This window comes from Silurus aristotelis, assembly GCF_946808225.1.
Source record: "Silurus aristotelis genome assembly, chromosome: 23".
NCBI lineage: Eukaryota > Metazoa > Chordata > Actinopteri > Siluriformes > Siluridae > Silurus > Silurus aristotelis.
The window spans coordinates 8,342,720-8,368,458 of record NC_139596.1 but is presented as its reverse complement, the minus strand read 5'-3'; the positions used below and the strand labels follow the sequence as shown (position 1 = coordinate 8,368,458).

Genomic DNA, 25,739 nt, shown 5'->3' with positions numbered 1-25,739 from the left:
TCTTAGCATAAGCTCAAAGGCTTAGTTCTACAACATGGGACTCCTATTCACTGTCAGGTGGTATAATAGCAGAGAAAACAAAAATTTAATTAGCAATATGTAACTTTCTTCTGCATTCAAGATTCTAGACAGGTCATTTGTCGTCCCCTATTGAATACTCACTGTCCAGCATACTGAAGCATTGGCGCAGGACACAGTACATAGTCATCTCGCACTGTGGTTGATTTCTCATCTGGAAAAAAGTAAAGAAAATGTATTATCAGCTAAGGAAAACTCAATCCAATATGTATTATATTACGCTATTTGTCAGTGCCGTGAGCGGTGCAGTCCAGAGAGCAGTGGCAGGATATGTGTGGGATTTTTCTGTAAAAGTCATTTTTATACATAGTTTAAAACAGAATTGTGTGAAGTTTCCCACATCAAATGAGTACTGTATTGAGAGACATCCATTCAATATAAAAATAACAGGTGTAGAAATCACTCTACTTTCCACTGACTCTAATTTATTCTTTGGCATGTTAAAATGTCGAATTTGCAGGTAAGTGGGGGGAAAAAAGAAAAAACTGAACTAATCTGTCATATGACACTTCTGCCAGAACAACACACACAATGTGTCACTTTGCAGATATCAAGAAAAAAATTATGATGCTAGCTATACTATACTATAAAAATAAAATATTTTGCTGAGGTCACAAATACACTGTGTACAGGAATATGACTACTTTACTTTACTATATCTTAATATCTTAGTCTGTGTTGAATAGCTGGCCATATTTTACTAGAATATTTTTGCTTCTCTAAGGCAAAAATCATGGGATTGGGCAACACACACGAGTTTTGAATCTGCTAAACTAGCTGACAGATTTATGACTATTGTCTGCTATTGCATGATCTGTTCAGATCACAGAGGCACACAATTAAGTAATTCATTTGTTTATTAGGGTATTAGAGGTCAGTCTAACACACAGCTCTAACATAAAATCCATGCAGATTTTTGGGCCTTTTAAGGGTTTGTTGAATTTAGCTGTGAAATAAGTAATAATTCTACAGTGATTAATTAATATTTACCATGTTCAGCACATCTTAATCTCTCTGACTGAGAATGCTTCATGTTGCACTCGTAAAAATTTTTTTAATGTTGATTATGGATTGTCTGCACTTACTGTAAGTTTGACCATCCACCAGAAAGCTGCAAAGGACCCCATCCTGGACTCTGCCCTGCATAAATCCATTCCCCCGGAGGACCATGTCAAAAGACTCTGTGGTATGTTAACCAGATAAGAACATAATTAGAAGCACACCTGATAGCTGACCTCACAAAATGGTTATGCGCACTCAAATCAACACATACACGCATCAGCAAAATTAGGGAGTCTCAAGATACTCACGGTTCACACAGACACTGGACGGCTCCACTGTTAAGATCTCCGTGCATGACTGCTTTAGGATCTGCAAGCAAAAAGTTCATCATCTACCATCAGTGGAAATATCGGTGTCAATTTATTCTGCACTGTGTTTCCCCCCTCACCACTGCGCATCTGATAAGGCTTCAGCATTGCTCATGCTAAACACTATATGGATCAATGAAAAGACTGTCACATACACTGCAGCAAAGAAAGAACTATGTCGGCTGTTATGGAAAAATGATCTGCCACCACTGGCCATCTTCAGCTCTATTAGAGTCTCCAGGCTGACATTACCATATAAAAAGGCCTGTATAAACCTACAGTCACCTCTCCTATCATCTATATAAATCAACGGAGGACAAACTATGCAAATCTCCAGACAGGACCAGCAAAAAGACAATTTTAACCAAAATATATGGTGTTTGGAATGAGCGGTGCTGGAGATGAGGCTTCAGTCTGAAGTGCTGGGTGAGTATAAAAAGAGCTGATTAAATATGACATATGATAAACAATCCCATCATTAGAGGAGGGAAGTAAACATCATCTATTCTTGACGGCGGATCCTAAAGATACCGCAGTTACTCTATTATCTACAACTCTCTGGTGCGATATCAGAGGGGTTGTTGAGTTCAATTCTCGAGTTTGACATGTATACAAGTTTAGATGTTGATGAAAGAATTAAGCTGTTCTCACTGCCTGAGGAAAGGCCTGAAAACAAGATGATGGCTCAAATGGAAGTGCATCTAAAAAGGCACAGATAGGTATGATAGGCTGTTATTTTAGGTGAGGTCATATTTACTGCCTGTAATGAAACCACAGTGCTCACACAGCAAGCTCTCTCATTGTTAAAATAAAAGCAGATGACTCCGATCAGTGAAACAAGCTGAGTCTGCAAAAGCAAAGTAACAATCCTAGCCAATTACAATAAAATGATGCACTGAAGCATTTCATATTTACTACTACATTTAAATAGTAAAACAGTTCCTTTCCATATAATGTTCATTATGCAAATAAAGATATACTGTTCAACTGGACATTGGAATAAAAATACTAGAACTGCAGCAACATTATTTAAATTCACGAGTGGAACAAACATTAAATTCTTTTTTGCAGAAATCACAGCTAAATCTACTTTAGGCTCTCACAGCAATGCTGCACAGATGATCTCAAATCCTAAAAATCTGAGCAGCTAGTATCATGAGAACAAATAGCCCAGCCTCCTGGATTACTAATCACTGGAGAATGCCTGTTTTCCAAGGCTCATTTATTCCTCTGCCCAAGTAGGCTTAGCTGGTAGTTGATAGAACATGATGGAAGTAGTTTTTAAGAACAAATATGTAATCAATTATAACAAACATAATCATTGTGAATAATTATTACGAATAATTATGAAAGCATAACTGTGATAAATAGATGCCTATGATGATGACAGTTTATAATAACATTTTTTTTTTCTTTTCGGCTTCTCCCGTTAGGGGTCGCCACAGCGGATCCTCCGCACGTTTGATTTGGCACATGTTTTACGCTGGATGCCCTTCCTAACGCAACCCTCCCCAATTTATCCGGGCTTGGGACCGGCACTAAGAGTGGCTGGGGATGGTTCCCCGACCGGGAATCGAACCCGGGTCGCAGCGGTGGGAGCGCTGCATCTTAACCACTAGACCACCAGGGGACAGTTTATAATAACATACTTATATATAATTGTAAATTCACTTATACACAATGCCAAGTCTCATGTAAGTGTTGCATTAGGTTTTCTGTTTGCATAACAGCACATTATTTTTCTTACCAGTACAATATTGCCAACGTAATATTGTAACGTAATATTGCCAACGTACAATATTCCCAAGCCAACGTAAAACCAATTTGTCAGGGTTTACTTAACTGTAGATATTTTAAAATAAACGAGCAGGTCATATTAATTAAATGTACAGTGCCTTGCTATTTAACTATTTATCCCATTGGCCTTTCACAATTTATATTGCTACAACCTAGAATTGAAATTGAAACCTATAAGTATGAAAAACAAAATCTAAACTTGAAATGCAGGAAAATCCATATACTGCAGATACAGAATCACCTATTCAATCATTAGTTTTTGATTATCAATAACCACTATGTCTCAACCTGATAATAAAATTTATATTAGTTTCTGGTTGTAACATTACAAAATGTGGGAAACTTAAATTACGGTGTTATGGGGAAACATCAACTTATGCAAGGACTGTAATTGTTAGAAATGCATTATGTAAACAGTGAGTCAGGGTCATTGCAGTCTGGTTATACAGATTACTAAATGTCATGCAACAGCATTTATAGAACAGTTTTTGGAGACAAGAACTGAATTTTATTTAAAGAAATATTATTTGTTCCAGTCAGTTTGTTCAAAAGACAATTGCACTTGATATGTGATATACCACACACAATAATGTACATTTACTGTAGTGGATTATTTGGTAACTCAAATAAAAAAGAGCAAAATTTTATCTTTAAAACCTTCATACAAATTGCATACAAAGAACAAAGTAACTTACCGAATTAACAATCCCTTTGAGAGCCTTAAAGCCATCTTTCACTGGAAAGACTTGATTTACACTATCAGCCACGTCAGACAGCTGTAGACAGAAACATTGAAACAAGTTCGACGGTGACCAGAAATGAATTTTCATGAACTTGTGCTTGTGGTGTTTCCTCTCAAAAAATCTGTCTTCCATCACTTATCCACACAGGAAGAAACATTAGAGGTTGTCTAAGTACAAACTGAACAAAAGTTGGTACTCAGCAAAATAACCATATTCAAATGTGGAAGAACAAAGAAATTCTTGTAATAAAAATTACAACAAAACTATCTTTTCATTTCCAATTGTTTATAGCAGTGCTACATTTTTTAGAAGGGCATTTTTCATAAACTTTGGATTTTGCATTCAAAATCATATTAATAATTAAAAAAAAAGCTTTATTTACCTGATCTTTGTCATAGTCCTTAACACCAACACAATATACACGAGCTCCATACTGCCTTGCTACATCTGCCTGCAAGAACAGACACAGGAAAAAGGTATAACATTCCACTGCATCACCACACTCAGCTATATAAAAAGTCACAGCATATAAATGACTGTACCTCTTTTACAGTAAGTTCATGGACATATACAGCAAGCTTTCCATCTGTCAAAGCAACTATGATGCTTGATGACTTTTTGGTTTCTCCTTTCATCTGCTCAGTTGCCTGAAGACAACATTGGAGTGAGAATGTACAGTATATATAGGAACAAGGAACAAAGTGGTGAGGGTTCAGGGCCAGGATATTGAAAAATGTCCCGAAAAAGACAAACACTTAATTCTAATCACTTATGTGATTGAAACCAGTTTACCTTAAACTCAAAACATGCCATTGTAAGATCATCTATTACATCAAGTCCAAATACATATAATATGTAAACATACATATTGCTAATTTATAATTTGGGGATAAACAGTAAAAGGAAGAATTTAATGTAAACATTTTGTCCAGTAAAATGAGCTTACTCGGTATATGAAGTATGTTATGCATACTGTGCATTGAATTAGATACAGTTAAACACATGCGAGATGTGCAGTCTTTTTCCAGTCCAATATCCTAAATACATTCACAAGTCTAGAGGGTAAAAATTCTTGTTCACCTTTCTAATTCCTTCATGCATGTACGTCTCACCTGCAGGTGTAACTTTACTCAGTTTCTGTAAGCCTTCCTCTATCATTGTTCTGAAATACATTAGCATATTAAGGCAGTGGTGCATTTAATGTATGAACATAATCTAACAAAGGTCATAGATGGTCAGTGATACTGTCATTTTCAATTCTATAAAAATGTATAGCAGGTTTTGCTTCTTAAGTTTATAAAGCATATACAATAAAAACGTCTGCAGCCGGTAGAAAGCATTATAAAACAGTCAATCGAACGCAACTGTACCTGTCTCCAGTGATAGGCAAAATAACTTCTGCACTTGATGAGAAAACAATAAATGAAACCTTCATATTGGGGCTGAAAAGAAAATACACAACATTTATACATATGTTATTTGGGCATATAGTATTTCAAATTAACAGTATTATGAAATAATAACAGAATTAGTCAAGTACATTAACTATCATTGTGGACATTTAACTATAAATAAATGAATACTTATTCTTTTAATATCGTTCCACTTCAAAGTGATGCAGACAAGACCGAATGGTCCAAATGATTATAAGAAATCTATTCCTATACATTTAGTTCCTACACAAAATTGCACCTTAAGAAATATTGTCCTCTGCCATATCAAGACATAATACAGCTTTAGATTCTGTGAGTCTCAACAGATTATGCTATGAATAAGATGTCTCTGTGACAATCTAATAAAAGGATGTGACATAGTTGTAAAAATTCCTTCAACAGGAAGTAAATGATTAATCCGACAACATGCTGAGTGACTCACCCTGCACATCCACGAATGATTTTTTTTATATTTATATAAACCCACAACTTCAAGTGCCATCATTCTGGTCTCTTATATGTTCCTCAAATAATTTTTACATGTGATTTATTCCCCCGTATAAGAACTAGACACGGATAAACAATGAAATCTTTGGACATAAACTACTGATTATTGACCGGGCTCGTCAAGCAGTTGGGCTTTCTCTCAACCTTCTGTCACTGAAGCTAATACAGCACTGAAACATGTTGGGTTTCAGACCTCACAGCTAGTCAGGTCTCAGGACTCATGAGCATAAGGAGAGGTGCCGCTTTTTCGCACTTCGTTGACAAATTCAACCTGCAATCATCCCCCACATGAGATTATTCATGAAAACAGAGCCAATATGCTCAACTAGGCAACCTCTACTGACAAGAAACATCAATCATCATTTTCAATATTTTAGAGCATGATTAATTCACAGACACACGAGGATGGCTGGCGAGTGTGCTGTTAAGTTAAGCAAGTTTAAGGTTGCGTCACTGAGTTCAAACTTCAAATCCGCTCTCACGGCAGAACTGTTCAGGCTTCTATCGTACAATACTGAGGCGACTAGGGATCTCCTAGCAAATCCTCTTTGGACTAATGATTTAATTAACGTTTGATACAGCTGGTCTATCTAACACTGAACAAAGAAACAACAAGAGAGAGACAGAGAGATTGAGAGAAAGAGCAAGAGAGAGAGAGCAAGAGAAAGGGAGAGAGAGCAAGAACAGGAAAAGGGCCAGCAGATTCCACATGGTGCAACAGAAGAGTGTCAAAGTCAAGAGCAGTCTGTGCTGGTCTACTCTCGCGCGCCATTCCTTAAAGTACATTCTCTGCCTCTCCTACCGTTATGTGTGAGGGATAAGTGTGGCGTTGGAAGGTTTTGGTGCAAATGGCCATTCTCACAGCCCAGAAGACTGAGCCTCCCTGCCACCCACTCCCACCTGCTCCCTTTGCTATTTTCTCAAGCAGACTGCTTTCTTCTGGCTAGGTCGCTACCGTCTGTACTGGCACATACATTGAGTCAACGTTACGTAAGTTCAACATTCATCAGGCCTTTTTTTTTGTTTATTCCATATCTCAAATCCCCCTCCTGAAAATCCTTTCCAAGTCGGATGTGTGGTAAGATGAGTTAAATTGTGCACTCGGTTTCACAGTATAAGACACTATAATTCATTTATCTTGCCTATATTTTCAAATGTTCTTAGGGAAAAGGGCCTCTTACCTCACAAATCGTTCTACAAGATTTCTCACAAACTCATAGATCTGGACCCAATCAGTCGAGACACTTCCCGACCTGTAATAAAGAGGATAAAAACAGTCAGTGGGGATCATCGAAATATTGGTTTAAATAAATATATAAGTAATGTGGTATATCTTACATAAATTCTAAAAAATCTCTGGTGCACAAGAAATAACTTGTCTGTATATTTAAGTAACATTTCATGTGCCTTTGCTTAAAATCCAAATTGCATCAAATTAGGCCTGTAACTCTATTAACCATGCAGAAGTACTTAAAATGACAATACATGAGTCTTGACAAAAACTAAAGCTTTCATTAGTGTTATGGGGAAGCCTTATCAAGAGTTCTAGAAAGAGATTCAGAGAGATCAATAAAGAAAAAAGTATATATCTTCACTCCATATGTACAGCAAAGATTGATTTCAATCCTTCATCTTGGAATTTCCTTAGTATAAGGGTGTTTGTCAACCATCCCTTTATTAAGAAATAAGAAAATAAAGATAAGCATGCACCTAAACAGGCAAGAATTTAAAGAATAAATAAATATTTAAAGAATAAATATAAGAATTTCCTCATTCCTCATTTCCTCTCGTCAAGTTTCTACAGACTGTTCATGTAGAGCTGGGAGGAAAAGTAGTTTAAGCCAACTGGATTCATGCCATAATTTTAAACACTACTTGACAAAGGCATTTGGATTTTCTTCTCTTACTAGACATTTTAAATAACCTATAGGCAGGAAACTTTAAAACCTTAATAAACAGCATATTTTTCTCTTTCGGAGCAGTTTTGTACACTGGGGTTAAAACAGCTACAGCTTGCAATTGGCCAATAATAAATTTATACACACAAATGGCCTATAGGGAGAAATGAAAAAGCTGTTGCATCTGTGCAAACTTAGAATCAGGATGATCTTAGTGAGGACAATGATTCAAGGAGTAAAACTGGATTTGTATTACATCAGTTGGATAGGTTTCTTATGATTAGTCATACCTATACTAGAGTCAGGATAATGCAGAGATATATTTCTCTCTTAAAAGTAAGCAACAATCCTGCTTCAAAACTTCTCAGCAAATATGGAGGTGTCTCTATAGGTAGTCATTTGTGTTGTAAGGCAAAGGTTTTCAAGGTGATGTCCATAAAGCAAAACTAGGAAGTTGCTTATTTTTTTTTATTTCAATTGTGGAAATCAACACTGGTTGTTATCAAATGCTATTATATTTATTACTGAGTTCTTTCAGGCTTAGACTGATCATTTGAGTGTTTTTATTAGTTAAAATGGCATGGTCCCCTGGTGGTCTAGTGGTTAGGATGCGGCGCTCTCACCACTGCGACCCGGGTTCAATCCCCGGTCTTGGAACCGACCCCAGCCACTCTTAGTGCCGGTCCCAAGCCCGGGGATAAATGGGGAGGGTTGCATTAAGGAAGGGCACAAAAACATGTGCCAAATCAAACATGCGGATGTTCCGCTGTGGCGACCCCTCATGGGAGAAGCCGAAAGAAGGGGGTTTTTTTATTAGTTAAAATGGTCCTGTAATCAAAGAGCTTGAGAACCACTCACCAAAGACCTTTACACATTATGCCCAAGTCTCACCCTTGCATCAGTTTACAATCTCAGACTCATTCCTAAGAACTGCTGCTGTGGACACAAAAATTGCCCCCTGCTCATCTCAGGACTCTCATAAATATCCTTCTTCAACACTAACTACAGTTTGACTTTACAGGAAACAACTAAGAAGAGTAATTTATAATAATCGTATTATCCGGTTTTACCCATGAGATGGTGATTACCCTTGGTTTCTCTCAAGATTGCTTCCTGTCCTCGCAAAAGTTTTTCTTTGCTCATGTTGCCTTGCTTATTATGAGCCCGAACGTAGATCTACACCCAGATTTGTGTAAAGCTGTATACTTTGTGAACGTGTCTTGGTTAAAAAATCCAACTGATGTGTAAGCATTTAGGATAAGATCATAGGACTAGTTTGGAAGCATCTGTACGAAAGAGGTTATCTGATAAAGCAGGACTATGAGGTGTGCAGAAGTCGTTCACTAACCTGTCCAACACGAAGTAGAGGTCGTAAGCTCCATGACAGGATGGAGCAGTATCTGCTCTGAAAGACGGAATGAAACCGAGCAGGAGAAGTGCTGTGACTGCCACACTCCAATTCTTCTCCATACACAAAATCTTCTTCATGGTTTCTGCTCAGATTTGCTCAGTAGCGATAACACACATATATTAATAGGTCAATATTTAAAAAATCCACCAAATCGTGTCGTGTCGTCAGTGCAGTCCCAGGAGTGACAAATGAAGTAGAAGAACAATAGCGGCTCGCTTGCATACCCCACTCTGGCGCAACATGGCCCAGATGTTTTGCAATGATCTATAATGTCCTAAAATCCTTCCTGTAGATAAATAAACATTGTGACGACATTACCGCAATTGCTTCATCCTGTTGCGTTTATCCTACATATAACTGGTAGAAAAACCTCCGGGGTTGACAAGTTGTAGACTTTTGGTCAGTTTGCAAAACTTTTTCTACAGAGGAAAGGCAACGACGTAATGCGCATGCGCAGACAGATGTTGCGGGGAAGAACCGGGGTGGTGCATCCAACAGCTGAAGGGTGTGGGTGGGGAGAAACCTTTCTCGATTCGAGAAACCGTTATAAAGGACGTTATGAATTAGTTTACATTTGGTTATAGTTTATAGGAATATTAGTTCAACCCCAAAAATGAATAAAGTAGGTCACTAATAATATTCATGCTGACGTAAGTCTTGTGCTTTTAGGAAATTCTGGGTTTGAAAAAAAAAAAAGGGAAGACTGAGTCATTATATCAAGTTGATGTTGACATTTTATTATATAGAAATCTTTAAGGTGTGCAAGAAGACCTCACTGTGCACAAGTAATTATGCTGAGATTATTTATGATAAATAAATAATTACTGTTTGTTTGCTTAAAGAGAATAAAAAAGTGGTGCTTCTGTGGACTAACTACATGATCTAATAAATATTGTTTTAGTCAAACATAAGTTCGAAATAAACAAGAAACAATCCATGTTCCACCTTCATTTCTAATTTATATATATATTTTTTTTGTTCACATTTCTGCTCTTGTCTACTTTGTCTTTATGTAAATTTATTAGATTTATTTCCTTCCTTTTTTTTAGTTTTTGATTTGTGTACAGCTGACGCATTTATTTTTGTCCGGTTCATTATTATGCATGATGTGGTACACTTGGATGGGTTTATTTTATTATTTTATTATGTAGTTGAGTTTAGTTTTAGTTTAGTTTATATTTATTTATTTAACTTTAGTATTTGGTTTATCCTGGCCACGGTTGTAGTTGATCCCAAAGCCTATATATCATTACAGATTTGGGTATACACCATGACAGGAAAACCAGATCATCACACACACACACACACACACACACACACACACACACACACACACACACACACAAACATAGATGAAATTATTGTAGCCCATCTGCTTACCGCCATGTTTTTGGGAGGTGGTAGGAAACCAAAGAATCTCAAGGAAATGCATGTGTACACAGAGAAAACATGTGAAACTCCATAAAAACCAAGATCAGGATTGAACAAGTGATGGTGTGGCTGTAAGACAGCTATGTCCATTGTGTCACCATGTTGTTCTTATCAGCTTTATGAGTGTACACACTTAAACACATTAAGGGTGTAAACCTAAATCCTGAAGGATTCTTGAAAACGTAACCTTGATTTAACTGACACTTGTTAAATGTTAGAGTTGCACATGTAGGTATTCGTATTGTATTGGTCTTATAAAATATCTTTTGAAATACTTCACTTACTTGCATTCTCATAGAAATATGACATTTAACCAAATTGCTTCAGATCATAAATCCCCCACACATACAAATCCAAACCAGAAATTGTGTCACTATGGACCATATGCAGTTAAACATTCCACTGGGATATTCCATGATTACTTGCAGACTTCCTTTGATTGCAGACATGTATGCACTTGATAGTGCTTCCTGTCCACGTAGACATAAGCACAAAGCACTAACTAAGCACAAAGTGTTTACAAAGCCTCAGGGTATGCTATTTTACTAACTATTCATATCTGGAATTCCACTGTATATAATTTATGTTGAGCTCCGTTTACATGTTATTAACATAAGCCAAAGTTCATGACAGCTAGATCACATACATGGACAGAAAGAAATCAGCTAATTCTATTAGTGTTTAGCACTACTATATTAATAAATAAATTCCAAAGTCAAGTATATAAAATCACTTCCATGGTAACCGGTGTGTAAAATCAAGCACCTGGGCATGCAGACCGCTTCTACAAACATTTGTGCAAGAATGTTAGTGGTATTATAACAAAGTAAAGGTGATTGGAAACAACAGCAACTCAGCCACGAAGTGTTAGGCAACATAGGGTCAGCAGATGCTGAGGCACATAGTGCACAGAGGTTGCCAACTTTTTGCAAGGTCAATAACTACAGACCTCTAAACTTCATGTGGCCTTCAGTGCGTAGAGAGCTTCATGGAATGGGTTTCCATGGTGAAGCAGCTGCATCCAAGCCTTACATCACCAAGTGCAATGTAAAGCATTGGATGCAGTGGTGTAAAGCACGCCTCTGGACTTTAGAGCAGTGGAGACGTGTTCTCTGGAGGGACGAATCACGCTTCAATGTCTGGAAATCAGATGGACGAGTCTGGGTTTGGCGGTTGCCAGGAAAGCGATACTTGTCTGACTGCATTGTGCCGAGTGTAAAGTGTGGTGGAGGGGAATTATGATGTGGGGTTGTTTTTTAGGAGTTGAGCTTTGGCCCCTTAGTTCCAGTGAAAGGAACTCTTAATGCTTCAGCATACCAAGACATTTTAGACAATTTCATGCTTTCAACTTGGTGGGAACAGTTTGGGGACGGCCAGTTCCTGTTCCAACATGACTGCGCACCAGTGCACAAAGCAAGATCCATAAACACATGGTTGAGTGAGTTTGGTGTGGAAGAACTTGACTGGCCTGCACAGAGTCCTGACCTCAACCCAGTAGAACACCTTTGGGATGAATTAGAGTGGAGACTTCGATCCAGACCTTCTCGTACAACATCAGTGTCTGACCTCACAAATGCGCTTTTGGAAAAATGGTTAAAAATTCCCATTAACACACTCCTAAACCTTGTGAAAAGCCTTCCCAAAAAAGTTAAAGCTGTTAAAGCTGCAAAGGGGGGGCCAACATCATATTCAACCTTATGGATAAAGAATGGATATATAATCCTGAATATGATTACTTTGTCTCAGCTACTTAGCTAAATAAATGTTGCTGTAATCAATTCAGTAATTTATTTATTTCCATAAATTGCTTACGTTTTGTTAAGACGGTCACACTGTCTCACACACAACCCGAACTTTATTATATCTTCTTTCATGACTTATCCTCACTGTGAATAAATAGTCACCATTTTTTAAAATCGTATTATATCATGTATTTCATGTCATTTGAAGTATTTGATGTCACTGTTTGTCACTTATTTTCACGTTCTATTTTTTCTTTCCTGTTTAAATCTACTGCTCGAATTAATTTGATCTGATTAGCTGACTTATCATAAGTGAAAACTTGAAGATGCATTCTGATTAATACAATGACGGATTACAGAATGTCACACTTTAAGCCATGAAATGCATTTTTAATGAGAGTAAGAATTAAACACAATCAAATCTTTTTAATTGGCATACACTGTTACACCCATAATTGTCACATTTGGTATATTCATTTGACGCCTCTTAAAGGGTTTGGGCATACAGAGTATGTGTATCCCACACTTGATTATGTTGATGTGTTTGGAAATATATCATCCTCATAGTTTTGTTTGAGTTTTATTTCACTTCTTTTGTCATGGACATTACAGTGGTATGAATAATCAGAAGTGACAAGGAAAACAATTGAACTAATTGCAAGATTCATTGAGGTGTTAAAACTCATTAAGAGTAAAGTTCCATGAAAAGGATAAAGGTGTAGGATTAATTTCATGCTAAAAGTGCTGTGCCTTGAAGAGAGTAAACAGTAAGTTTACTGAAGTCCTTAACCAAGGCCTTGTTTTTTTTGTATTAATTTTATTCCCATGCAAACCAAAGTCTTACATTTTCTTCTTCAGAAAATCTTACCTGGATACTATATGTTTGTTCTGAGAACTGAAGGACTGTCATTTTTAAACTTTCAAACACTATATGTTTATTCCGAACTTCTTTTCAAGACATTTGGTATACTTATTCTGTAGTATACAATTGTGAAAAAAGGAACGGAATTAATTTAACTATTCTGTGTCTCACTTTTGAGTATGGTTTCCTCTTACGAATTCACCCTTGTGTTGTCTCAGGTAGTTCACGAGATATCTAATGATTTAACCTTTAATCGGTCCTTGGGGTCTATATGACCCCAATCGACTTTTCCTTGATAAAAAAAAGGGTTCCCTTCATCTGAGTGGAATAATATTTTGTGACTTTTCCTACATAATCTATCTATACACACACAAAAAAACTGGGCTTGATTCGGTTGTTCTGAAGGTATGAAAGATTCACTGAAAGATTTCCAGCCACCAAAAATGCAAAAAAAAGTAACAAAACCGAATAAAGTGTTTCAGGTGTTTTTTCTGTAGTTTTACACTGTTTAGTTATTAAAATGATTAGACCAACATTTGGAAAGACCAGTAATTTAAGGCAATGCAGACATTTTTGGAGTTCATATTGTAGACTTGTTTGCTTTTTGTTTGTTATCAAATTTATTTCACTTCACTCTACTGAAATTATTTCACATGGATAGCATGTTTGCACTGATGGATATTTAAAGATGTTGCTAGTCCAAAACAATAGCTAATCCAGAACAAGAGCTGGAACTTTACATGCACTCTAAACGCAGCATTTCTGAGAACTTATTAGTGGTTTTATAAAGAACTATTGAGACGCCATTTACACACAAAGCAAAGCAGCAGATTATACATACTTTAATTAGACACACAATGACTTTCAAGATAAAATGAGTGTGCAAAATGTTAAAATGTACATTCGCATCTTCACAACCACCCACAAGAAAAAGGCGAAATGCCCTCTGCCTGCTTTTTTTCTGCCAGTCATGTTGCAATAATTAGACACAGTCTGTCCTGGTAGCAGGTATCAATATACAATCTATTAGTAAATATAATCCAAATTAATTTTACAGATTTGGATCTGTAATTAGAAAGACAGAGGTAACAGTAGCAAGTGAATTCAATAAATTAGGATTAGGGAAGATTATGTTGAGAGGAACCAGACCCAAAAGGACATTTGTTAGTATGTACATTGGTAATTATTGTTCTTGGTTGAGCACTGAATAATTAATTATTATTTCAACACACGTTTTTAGTCCAATTGTACAATATCCTGATGAGATTATCAGTGGAAAAATTGTGAGACCGGTATAAACTGTTTTTACAACATCCATGTGAGACCATCCACAGCAGCATAAGGTCAGTGTAGGCCAGAAACGAATAATGATGTACAAACAGTCAAATACGGATTAGTGGCAAAATTAGTGGCAATGAAACGAAAAATTAATTCTGCTGTGCAGACTCAACGGAAATGTCTGTGCTGCTGGACACTTTGCAGACAGACGTCCATCACTGATTTTCTGAACACGGCTGGCTGTGCACTGACACAGTTCCAGTCAAAATCAGGCACTCACCCTCCTTGTGTCTCCTCTCATCCGTCTTATCTGGCAGCACGATGCATTTTGCGAGAATGGAGTTAATGGGTGCTTCGACTGGGCCCGTCAGCCTAATGAGGGGATTCTGCAGAGTGCCTGCACATTCCTGATCACTTCTGCACTGGGAATGAGGGGAAATCAAAGGAGACAGGGCTGCTGAAGTGAAGATTGACCTGTAAAGAAGACTCAATCAGTGCAGTTAATGGGCGTTGGTGGTAAAAAGAGTGTAGCGGGGGGGTTGCAGAAAAGTAAGCTGACCAGCATGAGTCTGAAACGTCACCAAAGATAAAATAAAATGTGCTTAATGCGGTGTTGCGACACAGTAAGACCTTGCTCATAGTTTGATTCTAAAAAAACAACATACTGCTAAAGCCGACTTGGATGCAATTAACCTAAAAATTTAACGTTCAGTATATCTGGTTAGGTTTTGCCATTGATGTTGTTTTTTTTATTTATTTGTATTTGTTCATTTTCTGTATCATCATTAATTGCTTTTTTTTTTTTTTTGCTCATGGCCATTAATAATCCAGAGCCTTTCCTTGTAATGCTAGGCATGAAGTGAAAATTCACCCATGGTTTGATTACACAGGGAATGTACTAGAGTACTGAATATTACTGTAGAACACTAGCAATTAAAATAATCCATAAATAGCAATTAAAATTAACCATAATTACAAATTGATTTTTGAAATCAGTCCCTAAAACTGGAAGGGACAATGTCCAATATTCTATAATAAAATAACCAATTATTATAATCTACAGTATAAAAATGTAAAAACAAAGCAAAACAAGCCTAAATACACCACATAAATAAAATGTTCTATAAAATCCAAATACATTTCTTTCATATTAAATGTCTTTTATCAGCCAAACAAACACTTTTCTGTAAAATCTTTCAAATCTGCAATTGTGAGGCTATGAATTGTTATATAATTTGAATATACACAACCTTCCTGAGCCACTCCCTTAATAGCATTTGCAACGTTTTCATTGATTCCATTATTTTTGTCTCCATTACCATCAGCCAAAACCATTTTGGAGGCAGAGAAATGAAATTCCTTCTCCACTACAATTCGAATTTCTCTCTCGCTTGCTTTCCCTCTCTGTCTTTCTCTTTCTCTCTCTCGCTCCTTTTCATCTCTCTATTTACCATCATGACAAGCATCCTCGTGCTGGCAGCTTTGTCCATCAAATGACACCTGCTCCCGCTGATTGTTTGCTCAACTTCCTGCCTGAAGCTGTACGGCTTCATGTCAGCAATGCTTTGTTTCCCCTTCTGAGTCAATACCTTGTATGTCTTTTATTTCCCACAAGCTTTTGTTGTGAGAAAATAGCCATAGTGTCACAGCAGGCCTAAGTATGGTCAAAAATGTCACACGCTAATTTGTTCTGAATTGTGCAACCCGCTTACACGAACAAACATAGACTTTGCTGCGTCAAAGGAAATGCAACTAATTTTGCTTCCTTTTATTTTTTCGTCATGATCGAAATAAAGTGCAAACAACACACACTCATGAGCAAGTTCTTTTGAGGAACTCAGTGTCACTTGAGAAGTCTCAGTCACAACAAGTATTGTCACACTTGTACTGAAAAAGCTTCACAGTTTTAGTAATTGTTCTCTGCAAGGGAAAGTATGCTTCCAAGGACATCCGTAATTACATTACGCTTAATAATACAGTAAAGTAATTCACAATATAATTCACAATATAATTTATTTCATAGAAAAATATTGCATAAAATATTTTTTATGCATTTTTTATGTGTGTGTGTGTGTGTCTAACAAATATATTCTTCTTGGAAATTGTTCACATTTTTTAAAATATAGTCATATACCCTGACAAACAACAATAAACATTTGACAGCAAATTATGTGGATGCAGTTATTTACATGTATTTTATTGCTACTTACATATTTTTAATGTTTTAATCAAAGGCATAATCAAAGATGCTTTTCATCCCAAAGCTGATATTTTAAATATATTTTTTTAATATATTTAATATATTTTTTTAATGCATCTGTCCAGGATCTGAGTAAATATTCTCAAATTTTTGCTTTGTATTATTCAACATATTCTGGTACACATTAAAGGAAGGAGTAAATTATAAATAAGCCATCTTAACCACATGAATTATATATTTATTTCTAGGAGCTTTTCTTTCTTTGGAGCAACAAATTCAGATTGCCAAATTTGATTGGACAGTTTGGGGATTTTTGCTATTTTTCCTGCGAAGGAAAAAGGAACTTCATGTAATGTATTTACCTAGGTGTTCACGCATGCCTTCCCATTTGGAGGGATGAAAATGCTCTGTATTCACTGAGATAAGAATGCCGTCCCAAATCTCCATTTTGGCCCTTGAAGTATCTACAGCATGTGACAAAGTGCTCAGACAGCGAGGGCCTTCACTCGCTCACTTCCCCGTCAACTCGCATGACAGCTGCCATTTTCAGTGGCTCATCACCCTTGCCGCCTGTAGTCACTTTTCCATGTTTGTTATCTTCTTATCTCGGCTTTCTCGCATTGGAGTTTTCACCAGCTCAGAAAAGTGTTGTGTCACTGATGATTAACCCAAAAGTGGCAGAGAATATTTTGAAAGCTCAAAAGATGAGACTTTATTTTGGGTGAGGTTTTCAAGGACATTCTCTGTTTGGATGTGCATAATTATTTCACGGGTTGTCTTTTCCATTTTTCTTTTTTTTATGTAAAAAAAAAAAAACAGATGGTAAAATAATTGTGAGTTCGCTTGGACAGAGCACAAAAAGTCAAAATCAAAAGTTATCAAACTGAGCCGCCAAATCCCTAATGTGAATGCCCCACTGGAAATTAGAGCGAGTTACACTTGATCTACCATTATTTCTCGATTATTTCTTTCTGTTGCTCAGCGATGGCCGTGCCAGTGCGTATCTCGAAAGATTATATCAGTCATTTCAGCCAAGCATAACACAAACGGCTAAAGCAAGTGAGATGCAGTCACATCTGCAGTGGCCACTGTTCTGATATGGTTTCCACGTCTAAAGGCTGGACCAACACCAACGCAGCACATTTTCCAGACAGATGGACACACACACCTTTTGCATTGCCTTTTTGAGATGCCAATCATTTAGAAGAGCGGCTGGTCACATTAGCATGCGCAAACATCCAGTGGGTGGCATCCATAAGCTGAAATCAAGGCCGGTATTGTGTATAGACCTTGAGAAAGAGTTGAACTATTGCCATCAATCATAAAGCTTTGTTGAACGCTTGCCTAGTTTCCTGTGAAGATCAAATCACAACAACTTTTCTTGAACCCTTCAGCTCTCATTCTTTTTCACAAATATTGATTTAGTTTTTTTCATCCAAGTAGAAAACTCATGCGGCAAAATAGGCAAAACAAACCATAAGCATGCTTCATTTATTGTAAATGTCTCCCCCATTGTTATTTCTCTGAAATGCGGGTTGTTAGGAAATGCCATATTTTCTCTTCAGAGCTGTATACAAATGTTTTTGTGTCATTTTGTTATGAAAGCAACACATGGTTGCATGTTTAAATCAGATGGCAAAGTGTATGACTTTCCCGGATATGTTTAAATATTTAAAAATAACTTCTGGTCAAATGTGGTCATGTGTTTATCATCCCTCAAATGAAGAACAATAAAGTTTGTGTCAGTGAATGAAAATTGAGAATGCTGTATTTGGAAGTAGGTTACAAAGTTACACAATTTTTTATATGAACCCTATGGACACTGGCAGCTTGTCCATAAATTTCAATTTGACAGAAATAAGCCAATGTTCCACTTATTTGTCTTTTTAAATGTTACACAATCATGAATTACTTCACTATTTAGGCTCAGAGAGGAGACATGGAGGAGGAACAGCAAGCAGAGCATTGGTAATGGTAGGGCATACAAGAGCTACACCCACTTATGTAAGGGTTACACTTAATTATGCAAGTTATGTAATAAAATACTAGGCGACAGCAGATATCTTGTTTTGTAGCAACATTTCTAGCAAGACTATTTGCAGACAATGTGCCCATGACACACTGAATCTTTTTTATTATAAGATGCATTGCAAAGATCAACAGAGGGTAAAGGGGATTATAGATTGGATCACATTTACATGTATGGCATTTAGCAGACACCCTTATCCAGAGTGGCTTACAATTATCTTATTTATACCACTGAGCATTTAAGGGTTAAGAGGCTTGCTCAACTTGGTGGAGCTGGGATTTGAATTCATGACCTTCTGTTCAAGAGTTCAAAATCCTAACTACTGAGCTACCACTATCCTCTATAATGTCTATTCATTAGAAATGCATGCACACCATGGTGACTTTGCTTTACATGCATATGAAAAGATGTGTCCCCCTTTTTCCAGTGCCAGAATTTTCTTTTGAGATGAAGTTAGGCTAAACATTTTGAAACCTGAGAACCTTGGTTAATAGATGTACGCCCCCCCATATAAAACAATTGAACAAACTTTTCAAATTGCTCAAAACCAGCTGTTTGACTGTTTATGGGATAATTTCCTCTTATGGTTTACTCTAAACATATTATAGATTGAGTTTGCATTCTGTTGCAAGTTTTGTTAGTTTAAAGTTCTGTCATTATTTATGTCATTCTGCCCCACCAGAATCTATGATCAAGAGCTGTTTTTGATTATGGATATCCACAGTCGAAAATATACCGTGGACTAAATAAGAACAAATGAACCTGCTTATGAAACTGGTAAACTTTTGCCAATCTATGCAATATTTCACTGAGCTGCAGAGCTGTACTCTTGACTAATGTTAAATCAATGTGAAGTGACAAGATTTACCTTAGATAGAGGAAAGGACACTGTGCTTAGGCAGAATTTTCACTCAGCTGTGTTTCATTGCAGGCAACATTCTCAGTGCTTTTCCTTGAGGCAAAATGTATGGGAGTGATTAGAGGAGAAGAAAAGGCAAGCACTGCCATCAGTTCTGGCCAGCTTCCGAGGAACACGTCTCCCATTTTTGCTTCAAAGAGGCTGGTCCTGTCACAGTTCCCCAAACTTTTAACAAAACACACACACACACACACACACACACACACACACACACACACACACACACACACACACACACACACACACACACACACAGGATCATGAAGAGATTAAATTAAAACGTTTTGTGAAAGAACTAAAAACAATCCACTGAGAGATTTAAATATGGGCCTTTTGCCTTTCAGGTCGAATTGATTAAGGGTGTGATGGAATGTTGATGAAGTGCATATAACTTGGATGCTGTTTTGTTGTGTTGTATTAATAAAAGTACAAATCTTACATCTTTATTCAATAGGACTGTAGAATAGTAAATAAAAGTTGGATCCTCTTGTAAGGACCTGCTTGATTTCTCTTGTGATATATTGGCCTTTAATTTGCCCAGTGCTTATTTATTGTAATCAGCTATGATAAAGCCATCTAATCATAACATGTCAGTTTTCTCTCCCCCCTTTATCTGGTGAAGCTTAAACTTTGATGAACTTTTTGCTGAGTGCTTTTGCCTGGATCCCACTGCTGTGAGGCAAAGAGCAAAGTTGCACATAGCATGGAGACAGCACACTGCAGATGTGCACTCAAGTTTCCTCAAAAACTCTGTCGACTTTAGGCCTGGCCCTTAGAGCCTGGACAAAAAGAGTGTTGTCTGCTGACTTTGATTCATGCTGCCACAAGCGGCTCATGCAGTCAGAGTTTTCAGAGGTAGCTGGCTGTGCTGACAGCCCTTCCTCAAGGCATTTGCTGAAAGGGAGAACCAAAAAAATAAAATTTTTTGAAAAACAGTGCATGCCCACGAGAGCATATCTAGCGTACAGCTGGATTTTTGCTTATGGCCACAAACATCATTTGGCCTGAGGCATAGTCATAGGTGCAAGTTCAATGAGCTTGCTATAATGTCTATTTCCTAGTGGGGAACATTTCTATATCAAAAAGTTGTATAAAATATTCATTTAAAAAAAAATCACAGTTTCATAGCATTATGCTTTATAAAATCTTGTGCACTACAAACAACGGCACATTTGCAACAACCGGTGCAGCTCTGGTGAATTTCCATACCCAGGAGAATTAAGGCAGTGGTAGATAACAATGGTGCTTACACAAAATATTGACACTTTGGACCTAGTTTTTATATGCTCACTTAGGGTGTACTCACTTTTGTTGGCAGTTATTTTGACAATAATGAATGTTAAGTTATTTGTAGAGACAGTAAATCTGTACTGCTAGACAAGCTACACATTGACTACTTTAATATATATCACATTTTTATTTCTTCAATTTTGTCACCTGAAAAAATAAAATAAAATTGTTGCTGAAATGTGAGGGGTGTACTCACTTTTGTGATATATATATATATATATATATATATATATATATATATATATATATATATATATATATATATATATATATATATATATATATATAAAGATGCTCCCCACTTTACGAACTTTCGCGGATACAAACAAAACCATCCTCATGGTGAAATTTTTTTTGGAATCGAAAACATTTAAAACGGAGGAGAGCTGCGGCGAGCTAGTCGTCGACGTGGCGAGACTATATGATGCGTACAGGACTAGGGCGAATGAATTTTTTTAAGTACTTTTTTTTTATTATACAGTTTTATAATTTTTTTTATTAATTAATACAAAATATTATATACAGTACTTTGTTTATTTTGATTTGCTTTAGTATATGTTAGTGTTTATTTGATAATATTTATAGCTCTTACATCATTAGGATATATGCATAGTCAATAACAAATACAGTAACAATTTATGAACAAATTCTTGCTACGGATGGTCATTCGGAACATAACTCGTTCGTAAGGTGGATGCATGCATCTTCTCCAGCTATGTTTTTTCTCTTTTCTCTCCATTCCATGTGTTTCTTGGCCCAAGCAAGTCTCTTTTGCTTGTTGTTCTTCCAAAGTAATGTGAGGTCAGCATTTCACACTAGTTCAGTGGGTTTGAGGTCAAGGCTCTGTTCAGGCCTGTCAGGTTCTTACACTCCCATCTTGCCAAACTATTTGTTCATGGAGATCATTTTGCATATATTGGCATTCTGGAATATGTTTGAGGTTCTTTATCAACTGCAATGAAGGGGAATCTTAATGCTACAGCAAAAAAAAAAAAGACATCCTCTACATTTCTGTGATTCAAAATGAGTAGCAAACATTTGGGGAAGAACTATGTGTTTGTGTGATGATCTGGTTTTCACATGCATTCAGAAAGTATTCACAGCGCTTCACTTTTTCCACATTTTGTTATGCACAGTTAAAAGTACATGTCAGAGCATGAACCAAGGAATTGTCCGAACAAAATTGTATCAAGGCACAGATCTGGGGAAGGGTACAGAAAAGTTTCTGCAGCATTGAAGGTCCCAATAAGCACAGTGGCCTCTATCATCTGTAAATAGAAGTTTGGAACCACCAGACTCTTTCTAGAGCAGACCGCCAGGCCAAACTAAGCGATCAGGGGAGAAGGGCCTTAGTCAGGGAGGTCATCAAGAAAACTATGGTCACAGAGCTCCAGCATTTCTCTGTGGGTAGAGAAGAACCCTCCAGAAGAACAACTAAAGTAACTGAATTACAGAAGCTGCACTCATTGTTAACCAGCTAATTTACTGCAGTGTGTTTGAACTGTTCTGCATTTAAGTACCCATCAGTGAACAGCACACCTCAACAATGAAAAAAAAAAAATTTTGATTATACATTAGGTGACACTCAGGTGATGGGTTCTCTTTAAGTTCCTCTAAAGGTTTCTTCCTCTGTCGTCACTGGCTTTCTCATTAGGAATAAACTATAAGGCATAAACTAACTTCTAAATTTAAACTTTATAAACTCTTTTTCTCTGCTTTGAAACAATGGTAATTGTTAAAAGAGCTTCACAAAAAAAAAAAACTGAACTGTATAATACATTCAAGCAAGTAAATGTATCATTCAGCTGTTTGTTTCCTTTGTGTAGTCTCTATTTTTTATTGTAAAATGTTTTTAGTTTGTTTAAATTTTTTTTTTTATTAAGTAATTGAAAAACTAATGCACACAAACGTTTTTTTTTTCCGGGAAGTACTTTGCCATTGTAATATCACTTAATCTACATTATGGGCTAAGAAGTCTTATGCTGTGGTTATATTAGGGGATTACTTAAATGGCAATATCTTTATTTGGAGATAGAAATTAAATTGGCACGACCTAAAAATGTTACTTTTATTTATTAACATTCCAACATTTCACTATTAGGTTACATGTCTACTTTACACAATTTTGTTAATTTTTACTTATAACCATAGGTGGTGCTATTGTCGAAAGTAAAAATAAATAAATAAATAAATAAATAAATAAATAAATAAATAAATAAATAAATAAATAAATAAATGAATACTTCAAGACGTAAAAATTGTTAAAATATTGTAGATTCAACAATTACTTATTTATATCCATGCCTTTCTTGAAAAAGAGGTCAGGCCTAGCCTTGCTATCCCACTCATACCAGCTCAACCTACATTAGAAATATATTAATAATGACATGAGTGCTAATGCACAACACTAGCAACACAGTTTTTCCAATTTTAAAGATTGGTGATTACAGTTATTACAAAATATATTTACAAGGATCATATACCTGAAAGGCCTATAATTTGCAATGTATTTTCTGCAAGCTTTCATTTACTCAGTTACTTACTTACACAGTAAATAAAGATGGACTTGGAGGAGCTGTTGATTTTGTTTCCCATGCCAGAAATTAGTAATGAGGGAGATTTTATACTCTCGGGCTGATAAAGGGTAAAATATTAATCTTAAACGATGAAATGCTACTACAGAGGTTTTTAATAAGACGGTCCTAAAACAATAATAACTTTATATATATTATTATTCTTATTAACAAGCTGCAGTATTGTATTTTCATAATGCTGATAGGTCATTTAAATTATCCTTAAAATCCTTTAACATTTTTTTATTGTCCTAGAGATATTAAAAGCAATACAAAACTTACCATGCAAAATTAACATTATATATTCACAATACACACATTTAAAGGGAAACTCTGATGTGTGCCCTGTTATTAATTTTAAGTAGGCAAAACATTAGAGTTCTGTGATCTTTCTGGTATAAAATTTAGTAAAGATCCTAAAATCTTGCAATATCTTTTTTTTTTTTATATCACAGTGTTGTTGAGTTCTCAATTTTGATTGGTCAGAATGTAATCATTATTTTTTCCCTTAACAGCAGCTCTTATGTGAAACGAGCCTCAACTTTCAGTGTATGGTAAAAGTCATTTTTCATCTTCAGGAAAATTTCCAAACACAATGGGGTTAGCTCTTACTGGTTCCTTGGAAAATCAAGCTGTATCTATTTTTATTGGCTTGTGTTAAGTGAGAGACAAAAACAGATCCTGATGAGGTAATTTTACAGGTGCTACTGTGTAAGTGATAAGAGGAATTTGAACTATAAACTGTATGTATTCTAATACATGGTCTATAGGTGGGACCCAGAGCTGGGTTCTGGCAGAATTCACTGCTAACCAGATGAGAGGTCTTCTCTAACTGACAGGGGGCAAGCATATGCCCTGGGGCAATCCTGGACCAATATTTGCTACAGTGTTACAGCTCAGATGAAAACCTGGCTCTCTCCAGATTTTTCCCTTCCTTTCTTGTATAGTGCACAATATGGATAGAGTTTACATTGGAAATTGGATTGACTTTACTTGAGTACATTTACAGGGTGAAAACAAGAAAAATAATTGTAGGCATCAGTACAATGTCCAAAAAAAAGAAGCACATTGAGGTGTCATTTTAATTCCACACAAAAGAAGCTGCGTGAGATTACCTGATTGAAATTATAATGCTAATGATGACATTCTGGAATTGAAAAGTCAAGCCAGTACTGGCTTCTGTGAATCCACATCAAGTTTACCTCTGCTTTACAGCCAGGTGGACTGAGAACCAAGGTTCCTGCAGCACCAAGCAGGCAGATGAAAAAGGAGAAAAAGATGGTTGAAGCCCACAAAAAACCCAAAGGGAGCTTCGTTCCTAAAGGAGCCAAAATCTTTGTTCCATCATTTGATAATTTACTCCTGATTATACAGTGGGAATTGCACAGGGACATTGGTGCTCTTGTCTGAAGCACTGAAGCATTTAGCTTTCTCTCTCTCTCTCTCTCTCTCTCTCTCTCTCTCTCTCTCTCTCTCTCTCTCTCTCTCTCTCTCTCTCTCTTTCTCTCTCTCTCTCTCTCTCTCTCTCTTTCTCTCTCTCTCTCTCTCTCTCTCTCTCTCTCTCTCTCTCTCTCTCTCTCTCTCTCTCTCTCTCTCACTCTCTGTGCACAGCCCTCGCTGTGTTTTTGGCAGTTACAACTGACCATCATGTGCCATGGTGCCAAATTTTGTGAAAACTGGCACATATGGCAGCTGAAGTGCCATATGCCATAACAGAATATTTTTGGCTGTTTCCACCATTTGTATAATCGCTGGATCCGGTATAAAAGTGTTTTTTTATTAATTTATTTTCCCCCCTTTTGTTGCCATCCAGATGAAGCATTTAATGTGAATCTGTCCGAGAGAGTTCATTTAAGGTGCATTGTATAAGAAACAGCACTTGGTGACCTGGGGTAGTGACAGGGGGACAGTGTGCGATGTGAGAATATAAGGTAAAGAAGGAGTCTGTGTGTGTGTGTGTGTGTGTGTGTGTGTGTGTGTGTGTGTGTGTGTGTGTGTGTATGTGTGTGTGTGTGTGTGTGTGTGTGTGTGTGTGTGTGTGTGTGTGTGTGTGTGTGTGTGTGTGAGAGAGAGAGAGAGAGAGAGAGAGAGAGAGAGAGAGAGAGAGAGAGAGAGAGAGAGAGAGAGAGAGAATGGCCTCTTTACCCTCCTCTTAAGAGACACATGCTACACTTGGAA

General features: G+C 36.7%; 1 protein-coding gene across 1 annotated transcript in view; it reads right to left on the bottom strand.

Annotated features, from left to right (window-relative positions):
- Positions 1 to 9,712, bottom strand: part of antxr2a (ANTXR cell adhesion molecule 2a) — a 40,839-nt gene extending 31,127 nt beyond the window's left edge. Inside the window, exons 1-10 of the mRNA XM_083527005.1 lie at positions 9,175 to 9,712; positions 7,110 to 7,181; positions 5,359 to 5,430; positions 5,069 to 5,150; positions 4,531 to 4,635; positions 4,371 to 4,439; positions 3,941 to 4,021; positions 1,389 to 1,449; positions 1,164 to 1,259; positions 163 to 232 (exon numbers count right to left, since the gene is read on the bottom strand). Coding sequence (XP_083383131.1) covers positions 163 to 232; positions 1,164 to 1,259; positions 1,389 to 1,449; positions 3,941 to 4,021; positions 4,371 to 4,439; positions 4,531 to 4,635; positions 5,069 to 5,150; positions 5,359 to 5,430; positions 7,110 to 7,181; positions 9,175 to 9,314 — 848 coding nt within the window. The 5' untranslated portion in view covers positions 9,315 to 9,712. The remainder of the gene's footprint in view (positions 1 to 162; positions 233 to 1,163; positions 1,260 to 1,388; positions 1,450 to 3,940; positions 4,022 to 4,370; positions 4,440 to 4,530; positions 4,636 to 5,068; positions 5,151 to 5,358; positions 5,431 to 7,109; positions 7,182 to 9,174) is intronic.
- Positions 9,713 to 25,739: the final 16,027 nt, after the last annotated feature.